The sequence below is a fragment of the Quercus robur genome, chromosome 10 (assembly GCF_932294415.1).
Source record: "Quercus robur chromosome 10, dhQueRobu3.1, whole genome shotgun sequence".
Classification (NCBI taxonomy): Eukaryota; Viridiplantae; Streptophyta; class Magnoliopsida; order Fagales; family Fagaceae; genus Quercus; species Quercus robur.
Window position 1 is genome coordinate 32768638 of NC_065543.1, and position 20749 is coordinate 32789386.

Genomic DNA, 20749 nt, shown 5'->3' on the forward strand with positions numbered 1-20749 from the left:
TGAAGGGCCCTGCGAGGGTTTGGTTCAATAGATTGACACCAAACTCCATCAATACTTTCAAGGGGTTGAGTGCCCATTCACCTCGCACTTTATAGGCGGACATCGGTACAAAAGGTCCACCTCGTGCTTAATGAACATCAAGCAGCGAGAAGACGAGATGCTGCGGGCCTACATAACCCGTTTCAACAAGGAAGCCCTTTCGATTGACGAAGCTGACGATAAGATACTCATAGCTGCATTTACTAGCGGGCTGCAAAAGGGTAAGTTCTTGTTTTCTTTATACAAGAATGACCCGAAGACCATGACGGACGTGCTCTATAGGGCTACGAAATACATGAATGCAGAAGATGCATTGCTAGCCCGCGAGAAAAAGCCTAAGAAGAAGGAGAGGTAAAAGGACACACGGCAAGATAGGGGGCGAAAGGTTGCTAGAACCGGAGATCAACGAGATGAAAAGCGCCCTAGACCCCCCACTGGAAGGTTCACCAATTTCACCCCATTAACCGCCTGATCAATCAAGTCTTGATGCAAATCAAAGATGAAGAAGCACTGACATTCTCTGATAAGTTAAAAGGAGATCCCAACAAAAGGCCAAGGGACAAGTATTGTCGCTTTCACCGAGACCATGGGCACGACACAGCCAATTGCTACGACCTGAAGCAGCAGATTGAGGCCCTTATCAGACAAAGGAAGCTACAGAGATTCGTCAGCAGGGAAAGAACCAATCCGCTAGAGGAACAGGCCCCACAACGGGAGAACGAGTGCCCCAAACCACTTATAGGGGACATAAGGATGATCGTGGGGGGCACAACCGCGGCCGGATCTTCCAGAAAGGCCCGCAAAACCTACCTCAGAATGGTCCATAGCATCCAACTCACAGGATCCGTGCCCAAGATGCCGCAAATAGATAACCCTATCATAGGATTTTTAGAGTATGACGCTCGGAGACTTCACCATCCTCATGACGACGCACTTGTGGTCAGCTTGTAAATAGGGGATTATAACATGCATTAGGTCCTCGTCAACAACGACAACTCAGCAGACATCCTATACTATCCAACATTCTAGCAAATGAGAATTGACAGGGAAAAGTTGACCCCAACGAATGCCCCACTCGTGGGATTTGGGGGAATGATGGTGTTTCCCTTGGGCGCAATAACACTAGCTGTGACGGCAGATGACTATCCTCAACAGATCACTAAGGTGGTAACGTTTCTCATAGTCGATTGCTCGTCCGCCTACAATGCCATCCTTGGGCGACCCACTCTCAATTCCTAGAAGGCGGTAACTTCAACATACCACTTGATGATCAAATTCCTGATGGAGTATGGGGTGGGAGAACTGCGGGGAAATCAAATAGCAACGCGGGAATGCTATATTGCCATGTTAGAAATGGAAGATCAGCAGCAAACGATGTGTATCAGAAAGCAGCGAGCATTAGCAGAGCCAGTTGAAGAGCTAGAAGAAGTAAGACTTGATGACATGCGGCCTGAACGGACGACTAAAATTAGCACGCTAGCCAATTGGCCAGTGCACCAAACGATCACGACTTTCCTTAGAAATAACCAAGACGTCTTCGCCTGGAGTCATGAAGACATGCCAGGAATCGACCCCTCAGTTATGGTCCACAAGTTAAATGTGTCGCCCTCATTTCCTCCGATCCGGCAAAAGAAACGAGTCTTCGTCCAGGAGCGGAACAAGGCCATAGTTGAGGAGGTTCGAAAATTACTGGAGGCAGGTTTCATCCGGGAAGTATACTACCCCGACTGGTTGGTAAACGTCGTTATGGTTAAAAAGGCCAACGGAAGTTGGAGGATGTGCATAGATTTCACGGACCTTAACAAGGCTTGCCCAAAGACAGCTACCCGCTCCCACGGATAGATACCCTTGTGGATTTAACTACAAGACACCAGCTCCTAAGCTTTATGGATGCTTTCTCGGGCTACAACCAGATCAGGATGGACGAATCTGACTAAGAGAAGACCTCCTTCGTCACAAGCTAGGGATTATTTTGCTACAAGGTGATGCCTTTCGGACTTAAAAATGTTGGGGCAACATACCAAAGGCTAATGAATAAGATGTTTGCACATCAGATCGGTAGGAATGTACAGGTTTATGTTGACGACATGTTGGTAAAAAGCCTGCATGAAGTTGATCACCTAGACGACCTCAGGGAAACATTCGATACGCTCCGATCGTTCAACATGAAGCTGAATCCAAACAAATGCGCATTCAGAGTGATAGCTGGAAAATTCTTGGATTTCATGGTGTCCCAAAGAGGAATAGAGGTCAATCCGGAGAAGGTGCGGGCCATAATGGAGTTGGAACCACCAAGGACAGTTAAGGAGGTCCAAAGTTTAAACGAAAAGATCGCAGCTCTGAACAGGTTCGTCTTAAGGGCGACGGACAAGTGTTTACCATTCTTCCGCACTCTAAGGAAATCATTTGAGTGGACGGATGAATGCCAAACGACATTTAACGACTTGAAGGCGTATCTTTCGTCTCCACCATTGCTCAATTCCTCCATGCCAGGTGAAGAACTCTACCTATATTTAGCCGTTTCACAAGCCGCAGTAAGCGCAGCTTTGGTGAGAATGGAGGACGGATCCTAGAAACCCGTCTACTTTACCAGCCAAGCACTCCGAGGAGCAGAAGAGAGGTACCCTCAGATGGAGAAGTTGGCTTTCGCGTTGGTAATCACCGCGTGAAGACTTAAGCCATACTTCCAAGCGCATACAATCATTGTCTTAACGGACAAACCACTGAGAAAAGCCATGAGTGGCCCAGAAGCAGCAGGAAGAATGGCTTTGTGGGCAATAGAGTTGAGCGAGTTTGACATTCAATACTGACCACGGACGGCCATAAAAGGGCAAGCAGTAGCTAACTTCATCGCTGAGTTCACTCTCGGGGAAGGCCAGGTGGAGGAAGAGAAGGAACAATGGAATATCTATATAGACGGATCCTCAAATAGACGAGCCGAAGGAGTCGGGGTATTGATCCAAACTCCCTAGGGGGACAAGATACAATGTATGATCCGTTTGGATTTCCCCACAACCAATAACGAGGCAGAGTATGAAGTCTTGGTGGTAGGGCTTGACCTTGCAAAGGCCGCGGGAGCAGAAAACATAGTTGTCCACTACGATTCACAAGTGGTAACGAGTCAGATCAATGGCAACTACGAGTGCAAGAACGATAGAATGAAGAGGTATTTAGAAGAAGTGAAATACCGAATCAACGGCCTCAAAATCGAATTCAGTCAGATCCCAAGGGAAGAAAACGAATGGGCTGACCATCTAGCAAAAGCTGCGTCAGCCGAATTCATGCTGGTTCCCAAAGAGGTATTATCATTCATCAAATCTCCTCACTTGTCGATAACGGAACAAATATGCAGGTGGTAAACTCTGAATGCAACTGGACCACGCCATTGATCTCCTACCTAAAAACTGGGGTGTTATCGGATGAGAAGGGCGCCGTAAGAAAGCTGAAGGTCCAGGCATCACGGTTCATGCTGATAAAGGACGTCTTATATAAAAGAGGTTTCTCTTGACCGTACCTGAGGTGTTTACGCCAAGAGGAAGCAGATTACATAATGAGAGAAGTACACGAGGGTATCTGTGGAAACCACTCGGGCGCACGATCACTTGTACACAAGTTGGTCTAAGCAGGATACTATTGGCCTGCAATGATGAAGGATGCCTAAGCCTATGTCCAGTCCTGCGATAAATGCCAGAGGTTCAGCAATTTCATCAGGCAGCCGTTCGAAGAACTGACACCTATGACAGCACCCTGGCCGTTTGCACAATGGGGACTCAATATCATGGGCCCATACTCAACAGCGATCCTACAGCTGAAATTTTTGGTAGTAGGCATAGACTACTTCACTAAGTGGGTCGAGGCGGAAGCCTTAGCCACCATCACGGAGAAAAACATCCGAAATTTTGTCTGGAGAAATATCATATGTAGGTACGGGATACCTAGAGTACTGGTCTCTAACAACGGTAAGCAATTCGACAACAGCACGTTCAGAGATTTCTACTCGAAGCTGGGGATCAAGAATCACTACTCGTCACCTGCACACCTGCAGGCAAATGGGCAAGTAGAAGTCACGAACCAGTCCTTGCTCAAGATCAAGACCCGGCTAGAGGGGGCAAAGGGTATCTGGCTCGACGAACTACCAAGCGTCCTATGGGCATACCGGACCACGGCAAGAACACCCACTGGAGAAACACCATGTTAACTTGCATATGGAACCGAAGCTGTCATTCCCGCAGAAGTGGGGCTCACAAGCTACCGGGTGGAGAACTACGACGAAGATAGAAACGAAGAGGCAATACGCCTCCAGCTCGACCTAGTGGACGAAGTCAGAATGGTAGTAGAGTAGAGGTTGGCGCGTTATCAGAATCTCATGGCGAAGCACTACAACACCAAAGTAAGGCATAGGAACTTCCAGGTCGGTGATCTTGTACTACAGAAAGTAATGGGTACCACTAGAGATCCTTCACAAGGGAAACTCAGCCCTAACTGGGAAGGACCCTACAAGATCGCATCATGGCAAAGGAAGGGGACCACCACCTCGAGACATTGGACGGACAAAAGCTGCAATACCCTTGGAATACGATGCACCTATGGAAATACTACTAGTAGAGAGAATATGAACAGATCCCCAATTTCCTAGTTTATATAAATCTTTAGCTACAATTTACTAGTTTTTCTTTAACTATTCTTGCTACAATCTTTTTGTGCCTTTTTAAGCCCAAGGGGGCAGGTACTTTTTCTACAAACGCATTTTCTTTAAAGAAGAATATTCAAACACAACTTTGATTTTTCACATGGATTTTTATTATGAGTGGATAGGCTACACAAAGTTGACGGAACATAGTCCACAAAGTGGACGGATCTCCCAAAGGGTGAATGATTTACAAAGTCCACAAAGTAGACGGATCACCCAAAGGGTGAAATAATTTACAAAATCCACAAAGTGGATGGATCACCCAAAAGGTGAAATAATTTACAAAAGTCCAAAAAATGGACGGATCACCAAAAGTGTGAAAATAATTTACAAAGTCCACAAAGTGGACGGATCACCCAAAGGGTGAAATAATTTACAAAAGTCCAAAAAATGGACGGATCACAAAAAGGGTGAAAATAATTTACAAAGTCCACAAAGTGGACGAATAACCCAAAAGGTGAAACTATTTACAAAGTCCAGAAAGTGGACGGATCGGCCATTGGGTGATAATAATTAAAGTCCACAAAGTGGACGGATCATCCCAAAAGGATGAGAGTTTGAAGTCCAAAATGGACGGATACAAAACAGTTCCACAAAGTGGACGGATCATTCCAAGAGAGTGAAATTTTGAAGTCCAAAATAGACGGACCAGTGCAAGTCCACAAAGTGGACGGATCATCCCGAGAGGATGAGAATTTAAAGCCCAAAATAAAGAAGCATAAAAAAATTCCACAAAGTAGATAGAGAATATATGATGACAACTATAATCATATCAAAAAGAAAATGGATGGATAAAACTACACACCAACGAGCATGACGGATCATAAAAAAAAAAATTCTAATCAAGTGCACGGGTAAAAATCCGCAAACATGACGAATCAAAAGAGTGAATCCCAATAAGTGGACAGACACAAACATTGTCCACAACAACAGAATGCAAAATCCAAAAAATTAAAACACTCAGCAAGTAAAACAAAGTGAACGGATGCTTTCGACAAAAACAACAAAACTAGGTAAAGTTAAGCCCTTAAAGGGCAAGGTTTACATATCATCCACAACGGATAAAAATTGTTCTCCAAATACATTAAAAAACTGTCTATAGTAACTACTGAACTTGGTCCTCATTAACGACGGACTGAGGGACCGTCTCCGCATCAGGCTGTCCTTGTGCAGTTTTGGCTTGTGTTGACTCCCCGTCGCCAATAACATCGTCATCAGCAAAGAGGTCTTCAGTATCCTCTGAAGCTGCAGGCGTGATGAAGGTCTGAGCTGGGTCTTCAACCTTTATTTTTGAAACGTCCAAGTCTGGGTAAGCTTGCTTGACTTGACGGATGGCATCATCGAAGCCTTGAAGGAAGGAGTCTCCTAGCTCAAAAATCAGGGCGTCAGAGTCACAGTACTCACGTACTGCGGCTTCCTTAGCCTGACGGATCTCATTCTTTAGGTCTTGTATCTCCTTGTCCTTATCTTCAAGGGTCCTCTTTGCCTCCTCCGTCACCTGCTCAAGGCTTTTTCTCGCCTTCTTTGAAAGCTCAAGCTTTTTCTCCATCTTGGGTTTCCAATTTCGCAATTGGTTCAGCTCTTCCTCTGTTTGCTCCGCTTTCGCCCGTACACGATCGAGGGCCGTCTCATGGCTGAGACATCGTCCCATAAGCCCCTTCATCATAACCATCACCTAAAATAAATAAAAAATAATAAAAAATAATAAAAAATCAGGGTGACTAAAAGAAAAATAGACGGGGGTAAAGTTGACGGGGAGGGCTACCTGGGTAATTGCAAAAAGGCCCGTCTCCCCATGGCCTTCGTCGAATGGTTACCTAGATCTTCATAATCTTCCATCGACATAATGAAGGAAATCTGCTCCAAGGCATGTTTGGAATCCTCACGAAGGAGGGCGGGCGGCTTCTCTTGATCCTTTGACGACCCCTTCATGAGGCCCTTGCCGACCCCATGTTTGATTGGAGTGGCCGCCTTTGCAGCCTCAGCCATAAGCCCTACGACAGGCTTCAAGGATACTTTGGCCTTCTTGGCTGGATGGTCCCCCTTTGGCTGCGGTTTCCTTTTGACGGACGGATTATTTGGGCCCGTCCCAAGAGGAGCTACGTCACCTGTGTCTTTCTTCTTTGCGGCCTTGGACCTAATCAAAGCCCTCCTTTTGGCGTCGTCCATTTCTAAAAAGAAGGACGGACAATGTTAGCTATCAAAATGAAAAGCGTGTAAGAGTAAAAGACAGACGGATGAAGTTATTCTAAGATTATGCAAAGCAAAGGTTGACGGACTTACGTTTGTGAATTCTCTTGTCGTATCTGACGGCTTCAGGTGTGGGCTCAGGACCGTCACAATACCAGTGTATGGTGTTTGGATTTACCAACTTTTCCCAAGTCCTTTCTTTTGGCTTGGTCTTTTGAAAAATCCTCTCGAGAAAACTAAATTCCTTAACACTAACTTGTGGGTGCCGTTTGCCTGCAGAGAAAATGGACGGTTAGAAGAAGAGTTATAATTGACGGTTATGAAAAGAATTACAAAATTAGGACGGGTGCATACGGGATGAATGTAACACTCCCCAAGTCATATCAGCAAGCATATATTCCATCTCCCCTGGACGGTTCATCCATTTTTCACCCTCTAGGAAGAAGTAACGACTCTTCTAGTCCCTATTTAAGTCAGGAGTTTCAAAGATGACCTTCAACAAGGGGCTCCTACTGGCAAAACTATACATCCCTCTTGATCTGTCTATTTCATCTGGACGGTAGCAATGAAGGAATTCACACACCGTCAGTCTCCTAGCGCCATCTGTTATAGCACCATAGAGAATCTCCATTGCTATGAAAACCCTCCAGGCGTTTGGAGATATCTGGGTGACGGACAGGCCCAAATAATTCAAAAGTTCTCTATGAAGGGTGCTTAGCAGAAACCGAAGCTCTGCCTTCAGCATTTGCTCGTACACTCCGACACCTTCTACCTCGTCGTAGTAACACTTCTCCGATACATAGGGTAGACGGACTGGAATGTAGTCTGGAATTTGGAAGTTAGCCCTAAATGTGCTGAAGTGTTTCTCCTTAATGACGGAGGTGAATTTATGCACCGTCCACTCTGGTAGGATGATGAACTCCCTAAGTCCATCAGCACCAGTGACGGGTCCCAATTGTTGATTCTCGACGTCATCGGACGTATCTTCTACTTCAACCATCTCCGTATCCTCATTTGTTAAGGATGAGGAAAAGGCGGACGGACTCCTTTCTTCGCCGGGACTCTCTGGATCTTTATGACCGGACGGGTATACTTCCTCGTATTCTGCCTCGTCACGAACTACCGACTGATTACTTGACGCACTAGACATGGCCTACAATTGACGACAAAACCTGAGACTGACGGATCTAATAGTGACTGACAGGTGTGTAGGTCTAGCAAAACTTAAGCACAAAATGCAAGACTGAAAAAATAAATAATGATAAACACTCACTGCTCTGAGTAACGGAAAGTCGACGGTTGTATAATTGACGTGTATAGATGTTCGACGGGGTGCTCTGACAAGGTTGACGACTGCGCTCTGACAATAAGTTTTGGCTGAAGATTGTAGAAATGAGGTGAAAGAGGTGTGTTATATATATGAGAGATGCACGGAAGACGAAACGACGCTTCAATCCGATACAAAATCCAATCAAAAAGTGACACGTAGCGTGCCTCATAAATGTTTGACAACCTGTCACATATGTTCGCAGCTCATATCCCCTTGAGGAACCGTCAACTTCAAGAGCCTTTAACCATCAACATGAGCAATATTCAACCGTCAGGTATAGACAATCTTGGACCGTCAACCCAATTAAAATATTAACCGTCACCCTAATGGTCCGACCACCTAAATCATGACGGACCATAGGGTGAAGGGGGCAACTGAAGGGGTAAAAAATAGCGTGACATTAGGCCTGACGGATTCGAGCCCATGGGCCGGCGATGAGGGAGAGCCTAAGGCTTGGCATGACTGGAAATACTTGGGGCACACATTTGAAATCCAAGAGAATCCTAAAGGAAATCAGAATACTAGTGCATGGTTAATTCTAGAAGATACGCCTTAATGAAAAAACCCACTCTACAAAGAAATGTTTGTCCATCACGTTTGGGATTGCTCAAAGTTGAGTCCTATAAGGAAAAGACTTCTACACCAAGGAGGAAAAGCAGACTTTCTACTACTATAAAAGCCCCAATAGCCTCGTAAATCAAAGTACGTATAATTTACCCTCTCTAGCACTCTAGAGTTGAGAATAATTCTAACTTGACCTTCGGAGGGTATTTGGCTGACACCACACCGGTGCCCCATGTGAGGTCACTTCTTTCTTCTTGCAGGTTGTTAGTCTAAGCGAGCGTGGATCGTGTAGCTCACTGGTGATTTTACGGCATCATCAAGGAGATTAATATTTCTGCAGATGGTGTTGTGCTGTTGAAGAGTGATCCGGTACCACTTTCGCCAGATTCTACGCTAAATTGGAATATCAGTACATCTACAACATCAAATGGCAGTCGTTAAGCTATGCTTCTTATTTTTCACTAAATATTTCTACCCATTACATGTCAAAGAAGTTGGTACCTGAGCCACATCTACTAAACATTGATAACACTGAATGAGAGTATGAGATGTACATATTATGTCAAAGCTGTCATGGATATGGATTCACTGCGTTTTGTAAGTTTTGGTCAATTAGCATTTTAGATGATTTATTCCTTTCTACTAATTAAGAGTTCAAATAAAAAATCTTAATTATTTATTATTTTGATTGTACATTAGCAATGCATAAAACATCATATGTAAAAATATAATAATAATTGATTATTACACGTTCGTTGTATGTCAAGTAGACACTTTTTCTTTATGCCAACTGAATATTTCTTCTTTGTGCCAAGTGATTTTGTTCTTTTCACCATGTTAGTACCATTTTTCTTCCCTCACAATAATTTAGTTATTTTGGAGCTCTTTCCTTAGAGATTAAATAACAAAAAAATTCTATGTCCACAACATTTTCACAATACTTTTACAACAAATTCAAGGTAGCAAGTTCTTACTAGTTGTTATTGGTGGGAAAAAAATTATTTTAATGGTGGGTAAATAGAACTAATAACAGCTTACCATCAAAAATTTGTTGTGAAAATATTGTTGACATAACACTTCCCTAAATAATAATAAATTTCTACTGTTGGGTTAAGATAGCTTGACCAAGGTTAATTAATTCAATTACCCAAGTTGATCAATTAAGTTTAATTGCATGCAAAATGTGAAGACATCAACAAATCACCAAAAATACTAAATGCAGTGGAAAATAAATTAGACATTGTCATTTATTGACAAATGGGGAAAACCTAGAAAAGCAAAAACCTCACCAGGTGATTTTAAGGTCACCACTCCCAAGAATCCATTAATTAACAATCAAGCAGTTACAAGTATTAGGAATCTTATCAACTACCCTAGCCTATCCCGAAATACTAACCTACAGTTGAACTTTTGCTCCAATACCCAATTGGACTTGATCTTGTAGTAGCATTATTTCCTTTTGATGCACAAATCTCCAATTTGTGACTAACCCTGTACACAAATCCCAAGTACGTGACTAACTCCTGCAACTTGAACAAATGTTGTTGGCTACAAAGTTCTTCACTTCATCAACAATGAAGATTTGGAAACACTCAGTTATAAAACCCTATGGTGTACAAATGCAATAGCTTCACACAGAGAAAATAAGTCTCTTGGTCTCTATTTTCGTGTCTAACAGCCTGTAAAATAAGCCTTACATATGTCTAGGGTTGTGAGAAAAGAAACCCTAAAGAATTACACAAGATCAAGCTGAATTTTAGATCTGGAAATTTTGAAATCATAATTCTCAATAGATCGAGCTGTTGTTGAGCTATCTATTGAGTTTCACATTAAGTCTCGATAGCAGGCATTTGTCGAGCTATTCTTCACTTATTTCTTGGACCAATCTTTATGTCTTTAATATTTGGCTTGAACAACATGTTTCTTGAAATACTAAACTCATCTTAGATTTACCCAATTACAAGTAAATTGCATTTTGTCAATGGATTAGCCAATTACAATAAAATATGGCCCTAACAATCTCCCCCTTTGGTAATCCATGACAAAATCACAAAAAACAATTATAAGAGAAATCTAACACAACTATCCCATAATATACAAAAGTACATGAGTCCAACCCTAACACGAACTTTTGAAAAACTTTGTAAGAAGAGAGATCATGGCATGGTAGACTTGCAACTTCTCTTAACTGAAATACTTAAACAAGACTCATCAAGGCATCAAGTGTGAAACATAGACAAGTTGTATACAAGAAGAAACATGTGTATAAAGATAAAAAAGAAACAACACATGTGAGACAAGGTGAAGAAAAACATACATCATCTTATATATATATATATATATATATATCAAAGAAGTACAATATATGTAATCAAAGTGGTCACAAGACCATGGTACATGTAATGAGAAATACATCAAAGCATCAATACATCCCTCAAAAACACTTTCCCCCTATCTAGTATATCCTATGCTAGCTCTCCCCCTAATACCAAGACTACTCTCATCTACAAAACTACTCCCTCTTTTTGTCACGAGTGACAAAGGGTGTATCACTGAGAGGTTGTTATCTCATCATCATACACAGAGCTAGAAGTATCATCATCATCATCTCCACCATCTGAAGAAGAAGACTCCCCAACATGCTCCAGTGAAGGTGAGAGTGCAAAACCACCAAGTCGAGACTGGTGGCAAGCGATGTGACCGATTTTGGTGTTCATCTGACACATTTCATCAGATAGATGGTCCAAACGACTACCAAAATCAGCATGCATAAACTGAAGCTGCTCCATGATGTCAGCAAGGGAGATAGCGGCTTGAGATGAGGAAGAAGAGGTAGATAAGGAAGAGGGTCGAGAGGAAGGGGTTGTAAGATCTGTTGGGGCTACATCTATAGGCTCCACACACGGTCGTTTTGCAGTAAGCTGCACTACACTCTACCGAATAGACTCCTTACTAATAGCACCTATGACATAGAAGTGAAGAGTAGGGGGGATAGTGATGTGCATGTGGATGAGGATTCGCGTAATAGTTGAAGGAAAGATGAGCTTATCACATGTAGCCAAGTTACTATAGCAATCTGTAATAGACTCTATCATGTGTGATGGAAAGTCTAAAGAGAGACCTTCCATGAGGGAAACAAGGAAACAAGCACAAGGCTCGGTGATAGTGTTATAGTGAGATTGTGGAGTGAGTACAAAAGTCATCACCATATTAAGGATCCGTGGACCCTTAGTGAACTTGATTGTGGAGAAATTAAGGGTACCTCCCCACAACATGGCCTTCTCACAAACGAGGATGACTAGGGTAATCTGGACAATCCATCCTAGGATTATGTAGTACCTCGAAAATGAAGTCCAGGGTGACTATGATACGTGTGCCATGGAATAACGTAGTAAACCGAGGTACAGAGGTATCAATGGCGTGCATCTTGGAGTAAAACTCCTGTATGAACACGTCGAGACACCTCGAGGGTTCCTCACAAAGAGAAGCCCATCCTTGAGAGCTAATAGAATTGGGTAGAGGAGTGTTTGGGAAATCAAACAGAATAACCTGGTGTTTCGAATGAATCGCCCGGTCAGAAAAGTTCTCAAAGAAGTCATTACGTGCCTTCTCATCACGAAACCAAATAGAATCGAGGGGAAAAGAAGATGAAGAGGAACCATGACGAATCGAGCTTTTAGAAGGAATAGACTTTTTAGGTGCCATTATGAGGAGACTAAACGAGAGAAAGAGAAGAACAGAAACACAATAGAAACTATAAGGCAAAGGAAAGAAGGAAAAAAGAAATGTCCAGTGCATGAAAATGCATGAACATGTGACGTGCAAAAATAAATTGTATCATGGGCAAAATCCTAATCCAACCTAACAGCACTCATAAGATGTAATCAGTCACACAATTCGAAAATGCATGAAACAGAGTTATAATGAATTTAGAATGCAATGCATGATCATATGAGTTCATTTTTACAAAACCCAACCCAACCCAAATTTTTTGACAAAACCACAAAAACCCCAAAACAAATTCCCAAAAACATGAAAACCTAGGTCTAAATGCATGAAAAATGCATGAGGAATGAGAAAAAGAAAGATTGAGAGCACTTACCAAGGAATTTGAACTTGGATTAGGACGAAAATGAAGGGGGAAGAAGGTTTTTGGAGAGAAAAAGGGTTTTTGGGTTGAGAGAAAAGAGAGAGAGATCGAGATATTTGATTTTACACAAAACCGGGTTGGACCTCAAAGTATATATAGAAAACGCAACTTGATAGATCAAGGAGGTTTTGAGCTTCTATTGAGAACAAAAGCTTGATAGATCGAGAAGTATCGATGGCAAAAAATCTCAATAGATCGAGGAAGGTATCGAGAAACTATCGAGTAGACAAAGAACACAAAGAATTTGGCTTGATGGATCAAGCTATCTATCGAGAGGTATCAAGAAAAACCCAAAAATATCGATAGAAGAGGCTTGTATCGAGGAGCTGTTGAGCAGGTATCGAGGAGGTATTGAGCTATCTGTCGAGAGTCCTAAAAAAGAGATTTCAAGGAGGAGAAATAGTACAAGATGAATGCAACTAAGATAACCATCAAAGCAAGCATTCAAAGAGCATGTTAAACATAAAAACACAGCCTCAACTCTAGATGCAAAGCATTCCTAGATCAAAATACACTAAACAAGTCTAACTAAATTTTATTTCAAATATTTTTAGACAGTTCAGAGAGCATGTACTACCACATTTGTTCCTTGTGATGGCCAAATCACATTGTACCTGTATAATAGTATCAAAGGTAGCAAAGATTATGCATGTTGTGGGTGAAACTTTTGCAAGAGAGCAAGTACATCATTATATGACAAGTAATGATATAGGAGGATCAAATACAATCACACACAGTTAGAACTATTTGATGAGGACTATCACCTTCAAGGTACATCATATAACTCCCACATCTCCTAGAAACATGCTTGCAACCATATTAAAAGCATTTTAATTCTTTTTGCTTTTCATGTTCTTTGCATATTTTTTTTAAGCATATCATGCATAGGCATATAAGAGAGAAAAGAAAATACTCAATTATGTAAGCTTGAACATCCTAGTTTTGCTGTGCAAGTGCTACACCTTACCGAGCACGCCTTTTATGAATTGCATTCAGATGTTTTATGATTGACAAGTTTTAGTGGTGAGATGGTTATTTATACATTTTTCTAGGATTTTCTAGTCCTTCCCGTCAAAAAGAGTGATTTAAGATATGAAAGATAAGAGATCAACCAAATCAAACAAATCACATAAAAGAACTACAAAGCTCACATTGCTTAGTTGTGCATGAAGGTACTTATCTAAGCTACAAGAGATACAAAATTGAGAAACCTTATTTCAATGGCCATCTAAGGTACACAAGTACCAGTATACACAAACACACACTGCTTTTGTATTTTTCTGATTTTTCCATTTTTTTTTTATTAAAATATTTTTAAGGGGAAATTACAGTAAACTTACTTGTGGTTTGACCCGTTTTTACTTTACCTACCCGTTGTTTAAAACATAACACTTTGCTCACTTATGTTTAGCTCCATTTGGTCTCTATTACCCACCTTTGGCTTTTTTGTTAAAAAACAATTTTTACCACCAAAACATAACATAACAAATAAAAAAGTTAGGGTTTGAATTTTTTTCAAAAAAAAAAAAAAATGAACATTACTTATAAAATTCCAAACAATTACAAATCAAATTGTTTAAGGAAGCTTGAGCTGGGAAGTTGAATTTACTGTTTGGAGGAAACACCATCATCTTCTACATTCTGAGTAAGGAAACAGAATATTTTTCTTGACGACTTAAGACCTTTTGATGTAGAAAGAGTTGAAATTTTTCAAAAAAAAAAAAAAGGCTGGACTGACATACAAAAGGAGGAGGTGAGAAAAAAGAATAAAAATATATATATGGAGCAAAAAAAGTTCAGAGAGACATAGTGAAGAAGAAGAAGAAGAAGGCTTGTGTGAGAATGAAAAGCCATAAACGTGAGATCCTGAATGTATAAAATTATTTTAATAAACCAATTTGAAAATAGATTGTGCTGCATTCTATCATTTCAATTAAAGAATGGAGGTAGGTACGTCAAATCTTCTGCAACCGAGTAGATGGGAGGGGATTGAGACAATACTGAAAAAGCAAGACGGGTATCGAGGCTAGAGACTAAGATTCACATGAACAGCAAAATGTAAACTAAACATACTTAGTTAGGGAGCTATTCAAAGCGGTTCAAGGATATCTAATTAGCTGTTGGCAAGATACATGGGTCGTGTAATGGAGAACAAGATAGAGACAAAGGCATGTGTTAGGACATATGTGTTTCACATGTTAAGAACATATGTCATGACTTTATGTAATTGACTTATCCTTTGACAAAATGAACTTTACTTGTATTTGGGTAGATTTAGGATGTGTTTAAATACTTCAAGAAACCATGTTTCAAGATCAAGTGTTGAAGCCTTCAAGTCTATCCAAGAAAAACAAGTTAATAGTGCAAATTCATTAAAGCTCGACAGTTGGCTCGACAGCTGTATCTATCGAGCTTAAGAAAGCTGTTCAAGGTTCAGTGTGCTTGACACTTGCTTGACAACTGTTTAAGATTTTCAGAATTCAAATCTGATTTTCTTGGGATCCATGAATATGTCTTTGGGCCTTCTTTTCTCCTAACCCTAGACATATAAAAAGATTATTTTAAGGGCCATCAAACAGTTCACAAGTTGCACAAGCTTTGAGCAAACTCTATTCAAGCAAATTGTGACCGGAGACGAAGTTCTTGCCCTAGTTCATCTTGTAAGGTTGAATTTATTCAACCATCTAATTGGCTTTATTCCGTGCCAAATTTGCTTGTAATTCAGCATTTAGTAACCCTGTATTTAGGTGGGATTGTTGTAAGGGTAGTGAGTGAGATAGTGTAAAGATTGCTCAAGAGTGTGCAAGAAAACAGAGTGTCTCGACTGGGACTCGCGACTGGACTCGCGGCTTCAACCCGCCAGAAGATGCACACGTGCCAAGCATGCTGGAAGATGAACAGTCATGCTAGCTGGAGCACTACAGGACAAAACAGGACAACTGGCCATACGGTTAACTCGCGACTGGAACTCGCGACTTAGTCAAGCCGCGAGCCACCCCTGTTTTGGAAAAACCTGACGTTTCGCATTCCACTCCTCTTCAGTATAAATACCCTTTTAACCCACGATTGAAAGAGAGCTTCCAGAGAGAATTTTGAGAGAGAAACCCTAAAGAAAAACCAGATTGTTTCACCCACAATCTCTACCTTAGAGTCTCATCAAATTCCCTCACTCTCTTCCTCTCCATTGTCAAATCCTTGAGAGCCCTTTATACCAAACCTGGTTCTCACCATTATCATCTCTGTGAGACAGTCGTTTGGAGTTCTGGGAAGCAGTTAGGAAGGAGCCAATATTCATTGGTTGATGCTACTTTGAAGTAGCGGAATCCGGGAAGCTAGAAAAGAAAAAGGTTCGGCGCAACCTCGTTGGAGCAAGAAGCTTGGAGGGCTTAGGTGCACTGGGTAGATTAGGCTTGGAGGGTCTATTGCTGTCCTTGTATCCCAACTGTATTTTCTAGTGGATTGATTACCGCTTGGAGGGCGGCGGAGAGGTTTTTCGCCGAGGTCTTCGGTTTCCTCTTCGATAACATATCTGGTGTTATCGCTGTGTTTGCATCTTCCTTCCTCTCTATCTCTGCCTTTACATTATCTGCTGTGGTTTATTTTGTTGTGGCTTAGATAGTTGTTTAATCAATTCCATATTATAGCATATGTTAAGTTTCCGCACACTAGTTGTTTAACATATTGCTGTGTTGATTAAATTGGTTTGTGGGGGTCTAAACGTTCAAAAGTGTTTTTGTACACGTTTTTGAACTTTCACATCTCTTTCTCTTGAAGAAGTTGTTGTGTATGTGCACCGTAGGGTTTTGTGACCAAGCATTTTCTTGATCTTCATTGTGTAGATGAACTGAAGAACTTTGCAACCAACAACCTTCTTAGTTAGTGATTGAAGTCACGTACTGGGATCCGCGCAATTAGTTAGTCATGTACTTGGGAGTCCTGCATCTGAAAGGGGAACTATCACTACAAAACAAGTCCAATTGGGTATTGGGGTAAGGGTTCAACTGTAGGTTGGTAAGGTACTTGGGATTCCTTTACTTGTAACCGCTTGTTATGATAATAGTGGAGTTTCGGGAGTGGTAACCTAAAAATCACCCGGTGGGGTTTTTGCCGTTAGGTTTTCCCTATTCGTAAACAAATCACTGTGTTATTTATTTTCCACTGCGTTATTAGTTTATTGGTGATTTTTTTGTGCTACCACGCATTTGCATGATGAATTGATTAATTAATAACTTGGCTAATTAATTAATTAATTTCTATCACAAGGGGTCATTCAGTTTGTGGCCTATCAGCATGTACCTTTTTCGGTACTTTTTCTTTTCTTTTTCTTTGGTACCATTTTCGGTTTGTGCATCATACCAAGCTGCTGAAGAGCCTTTTGTTGCATGAGGTGCTGGTCCTTAATTCTTTCATTTTTTAAGCATTCTTTTCTTTTCCACTTTTTTCTCTTCTGATCTCCAAACAGTAAATTCAACTTTCTAGCCCAAGCTCCTTCAAAAAATTTGATTTGTAATTGTTTGGAATTTTATAAGTAATGTTTATTTATGTTTTTTGAAAAAATTCAAACCCTACCTTTTTTTATTTGTGTTATGTTATGTTTTGGTGGTAATTTTTTTTTTTTTAACGAAAAAGCCAAATGCGAGTAACAGAGACCAAACAGAGCTAAACACAAGTGGACAAAGTGTTAAGTTTTAAACCACGGGTAGGCAAAGTGAAAACGAGAAAAACCACAGGTGGGTTTACTGTAATTTCACCTAAACTTAAAACAAAGCAAAAACAAACAAACAACCAAACAAACAAAGAAACAAAACTAGATGCATATGCAAGAAGAAGAGGATAGAGATCAGTCCATGGATATAACACCAATGTTCTGGTGCAAGAATTCAAAACGTCGACCATCTAGAAGCTTGGTGAACAAATCAACCTTTTGATCATCAGTGTGAATGAACTTAAGAGTAAGAGTACAATCTTCAATCAACTCATAAATGAAGTGATGTTGGATCTCAATGTGTTTGGTCCGAGAGTGTTAAACATGATTTTTAGAGATTTTGATGGCACTGGTATTGTCACAATAAATAGTGAGATTTTTTTGATAAAGACCTTAAACAAGGAGGAGTTTTTGCATCCAAAGTAGTTAGGTGCGACAGTTATCAGCAGCAATGTATTCAACCTCAGCAATGGAGAGAGAGATAGGGTTCTGCTTCTTGCTCATCCACGAGACAAGGTTATTACCCAAGTAAAAACACCCACCAAAAGTACTTTTCGGATCATCAGCATTCCCAACCCAATCCACACTAGAATATCCAGCTAAAACATCATTAGTATCTTTGTCATACTATACCACAAAGTTACTAGTGGTTTTAACATATTTAATGATACGTTTTACTGCAATGATGTGCGATTTTTTGTGATTAGCCTGATATCTTGCACACACTCCAACACTGTAGCTAATGTCAAGCCTACTAGTAGTAAGGTAAAGGAGACTACCAATCATGCTTCTATATAGAGAAGGATCAACGCTCTTTCCTAACAAGTCAACAGTAAGTTTAATATTTGGACTCATAGGTGTTCTGACAGAGCTAGCAAACTCTAAACCAAATTTCTTCACAAGATTTTTAGCATATTTAGATTGAGAGATAAAAATACTTAAGTCACTTTGACGAATCTGTAGTCTAAGAAAGTAGTTCAGATCTCCAATTATGCTCATCTCGAATTCAATCTGCATCATGCTTGAGAATGAGTGAGCCAAGTCATCTTTTCTAGATCCAAAGATAATGTCATCTACATAAACTTGAGCTTCAACTAGTTCTTCATCCACTTTCTTGATGAACAATGTTCGATTTGCTTGTCCTCTTGTGAGGCCATTTGACACCAAATATTCAATGAGACGATCATACCATGCTCTAGGTGCCTGTTTCAATCCATTAATTGCCTTGTTAAGATAAAGCACATGATCATAAAGTGTGGGTCAATGAACCCCTTTGGTTGAGCTACATAAACCTCCTATTTGAGAAAACCATTTAGGAAGGCATTCTTCAAATCCTTTTGGTATAACTTGAACTTCAAGTGACATGCCAATGCAAGTAGGATTCTTATGGATTCAATGCAAGCAATAGGAGCAAATGTTTCATCAAAGTCCACTCCTTCTTGTGATGCCCCAATTTGATTGATTGTGTGATGTGTGTGGGTGTGTGATGAGTCCCACATTGGGTATTTACTGGGTTGAACTGGACTTTATTAACAACTGTAAGGAGCCTTAATTATGACTAATCCTTTTGAGGTATGGCGTAGATATGACTAGCGCTTTTTCCTTGGGTCGTTACATATGGTATCAGAGCTGGCCCGGTAACCCCGTGTGGGCTCAGAGACATTATCCCACAAAGTGGGCCCTAACGAGGACGTTAGGGATTTAAGTGGGGGAGATTATGATGCCCCAATTTGATTGATTGTGTGATGTGTGTGGGTGTGTGATGAGTCCCACATCGGGTATTTATTGGATTGAACTGGACTTTATTAACAACTGCAAGGAGCCTCAATTATGACTATTGTTAGGATTAGTGCCCTTAAATCCTATTGTATGATGCTATGTATGATATTATGTGTGACATTATATATGACATGATGTATGACATAATATTGTAATTAATAAATTTGTTTTATTATTATCTGAAATAATGATAACATGAATATTTAGACATTATCATATAGTCCATGAGATGCATAGTATGTGATTTATGTGAAAAGTCACAGAAGATATAAATTACAAGTTCTTTGTAAACTCATAATTTAGTTCGTATCTCCCCCTTTGGCTATACCGTGACAAAACCCTAAAACAGACTCTAGACTTAACATGTGAGTTGGGAACAGTTGAACAAAACTCACTCACACCTAACTCTAGAAGCTGTGAAGCACTTGAATCATATGAACATAATACTCCTGAAACACAACAATACACCATGATCATTGTAAGCAGAAAATTATAAATGCATATGAAACAGGCAATATGTGATCAAGCAAAGATAGAGTTTAGAAACAAACCATGGCTTGATCAACCAAGTGAACACCACAAGGTAGTGATCACAGTGCTCATTCACACTTGGAATGAACACAAGGACATACAAGTTAACAAGCACAAGGCAAGACACTTGTATGCTCAACACTCAACCAATGCATAACACACAAGGTATATGCATCTAGGAACAATCCTACAAGGGCACAAGAGTGACAGTACATAAACCAAAATGCAGAACATTTAGATTAAAGTACTGATTTCAACATAGCATAAAGGCTACATTAAGCAAGGTACATACCATAAAGCCTACAAACTATGCATAAAACATTAACCCTAAAAGCTTACAAAAGCACATGGGTACAAACTACAATATAACTGAATATAAACTTAAACAATATAAACTAAAAGTGTATAAAGTTTCTCCCGTTCAAAATGATGATAAGCTGTGATGCACTTGGAACATATATACTTGTAACCTGAAACACTTGCACAAAACACATTAGACCCTCAAGGTAAAGCAAGTAATAGAAGGACAAGTATAATATAACAAGTAAATTGCGATCAAGTAAACATGATGTGAAACATGTGAGCAACTTGATCATACACCAAAACAGTCATAAAAATGACTACACTGATCACATAGCAAAGCAAAAGATCATCCGAACAAGCATTTAATGAAGCACAATAGCATAGGGATATATGCATGTCCAAAACACAAACACGATGCAATACAAGACAACAAACATAAAGAGAATGTCTTCTCCCCCTTGGTATATG

At 40.5% G+C, this 20749-nt stretch overlaps 1 protein-coding gene across 1 annotated transcript; it reads left to right on the top strand.

Annotated features, from left to right (window-relative positions):
- The first annotated feature begins 525 nt into the window (after positions 1-525).
- On the top strand, positions 526-990 carry LOC126704073 (uncharacterized). The gene has a single exon (XM_050403109.1). The coding sequence runs from the start codon at positions 526-528 to the stop codon at positions 988-990; it is 465 nt and encodes a 154-aa protein (XP_050259066.1).
- The last annotated feature ends 19759 nt before the right edge of the window (positions 991-20749 follow it).